The following is a 1,582-nucleotide window of genomic DNA, read 5'->3' as shown; positions in this document are numbered from 1 at the left end:
TGCTGAACTACTGACCTGGGCATGGGGGTGGGAGTGCCAATCCAGACCCTTCTGCCCCTGCTCCATCAGAAGCCAGGGCCAGGGGCAGTCAGCAAGTGAGCGCCTCTGCCCTGCGACAGGCCCGGGATGTCAGCGGCCGTGTCTGTTTTCTTGCAGCCGCCCTTCCTCTCGGACACACTTCGGAACCACAAGCCCCAGAGCTTAATGACCCTCATCCCCCTCTCGCTGCTGGGCAGGGCAGGCCGGTACCTGGGGCAGCTGCCTGCAGCCAGGGTCCAGCTGCTGGCCAGTCAAGGCTACACTCCCAGCCTCCCGGGCCCTCTGCCAGGCGCGGGCCAGGCCCTGCCCTACCGCACGCTGGTCAGGCTGCAGCACTCCCCCCCGCCACAGAGGAGTGCGGGCTGGCTGGGGGGCCACGTGACGAGGACGGCAGCAGGGCCTGAGCCCCATGCACCCGCCAGCATGGCGAAGGCGGGCGGGCAGAGGTTCTTCAGCGCCAGAGACCAGGCACGAGGCCGTGAGTACAGCTCGGAGGCAGAGGTTGCGCTGATGCCCTCGGGGCGCTCCCCCAGCTCCTGGGGGGGACGTTGCTGGCTCAGTCATTGCGCAGGACACTGCAGGTCTCTCCCCCAGCCGGGTGGCAGGCGACCGTCTTCTGCCTCGCTGTTTGCAGGGCACCGCCCTCCCTCGCACAGCTGGCAGGACCCTCTGGCTTGCTGCCCTGCCTCCCGCCGTCCGCCTCGCTGCCAGAGGGGCGTCTGGCAGAAGGGAGCTGGGGGCTGGGTAGTTTTCCTTGCAGCTGATGGGATGCTGCCCCCAGGGCCGGGGCGGGCACTGGTGTGAGGGCGAGGACTGCCCGCTGCCTGCCACATCAGCCCTAACCCCCACGCTCTCGTTGCAGAGGGCCCCGTGGCCAGGCGGCCCCTGCTCGCTGGTGCTGGCTATCCCAGCTCCCTGAGCTGCCTGCCTCACGCCCGGCGAGCCCCGCGCCAGACATGCAGCGACTACACGTTCCCCTCGGTGACAGCGCCCCTCTACCATGAGGCCGCCCGGGACCTTGCCCTCACCTCCGCCTCCGCCCCCCTGGTGCAGCACACAGACGCCTCGCGCCGCTCCAACGCCACGGCTGTCCTCAGCCTGCCCCGCCGGTAATGCAGCTCAGGGCTGGGGCCCCGCAGAGCCAGGCTCCCGGAGCGGAGGTCTGCCCGAGCCAGGGGACAGCTTGGCCACTGTACTGGGGTTGGCCCGGCCTGGCCCGGCTGAGGCCACATGGGCGAGGGGGAAGGAGACCCACCGTCAAACCCAGGCCTGCTGACCACACCTGACTCCACCTGGGGGTGGTGCCCGCGGCTGGCGCGTGCCCCTCATCCGTGTCACTGGCACACCGTGCCCCTGCTCCTGCGCTGGCAGCAGGGAGCCACGGGCCTCGGTCTCCCCCGGCACTGATGGGGGGTCGTCTTCCCTGCTTGTGCCCTGTTGACCCGGGCCCCTCCTCCCTCCGCAGGAAGTGGACCTGAGCCTGCAGCCTGACGGGCCTGGGGCCGCAGCCGCCGGGCAGAGCTTGTGCGGGGCCAGGGGTGCT

The 1,582-nt window shown here is 70.5% G+C and overlaps 1 protein-coding gene across 1 annotated transcript in view; it reads left to right on the top strand.

Annotated features, from left to right (window-relative positions):
* LOC102368384 (tubulin polyglutamylase TTLL13) overlaps positions 1 to 1,577 on the top strand; it is a 12,548-nt gene extending 10,971 nt beyond the window's left edge. The window contains exons 14-16 of the mRNA XM_014523259.2: positions 157 to 517; positions 902 to 1,148; positions 1,505 to 1,577. Of these exons, the coding sequence (XP_014378745.2) occupies positions 157 to 517; positions 902 to 1,148; positions 1,505 to 1,517 (621 nt within the window). The 3' untranslated portion in view covers positions 1,518 to 1,577. The remainder of the gene's footprint in view (positions 1 to 156; positions 518 to 901; positions 1,149 to 1,504) is intronic.
* The last annotated feature ends 5 nt before the right edge of the window (positions 1,578 to 1,582 follow it).

This window comes from Alligator sinensis, unplaced genomic scaffold (assembly GCF_000455745.1).
Source record: "Alligator sinensis unplaced genomic scaffold, ASM45574v1 scaffold407_1, whole genome shotgun sequence".
NCBI lineage: Eukaryota > Metazoa > Chordata > Crocodylia > Alligatoridae > Alligator > Alligator sinensis.
This window is presented reverse-complemented; position numbering and strand designations above follow the sequence as displayed.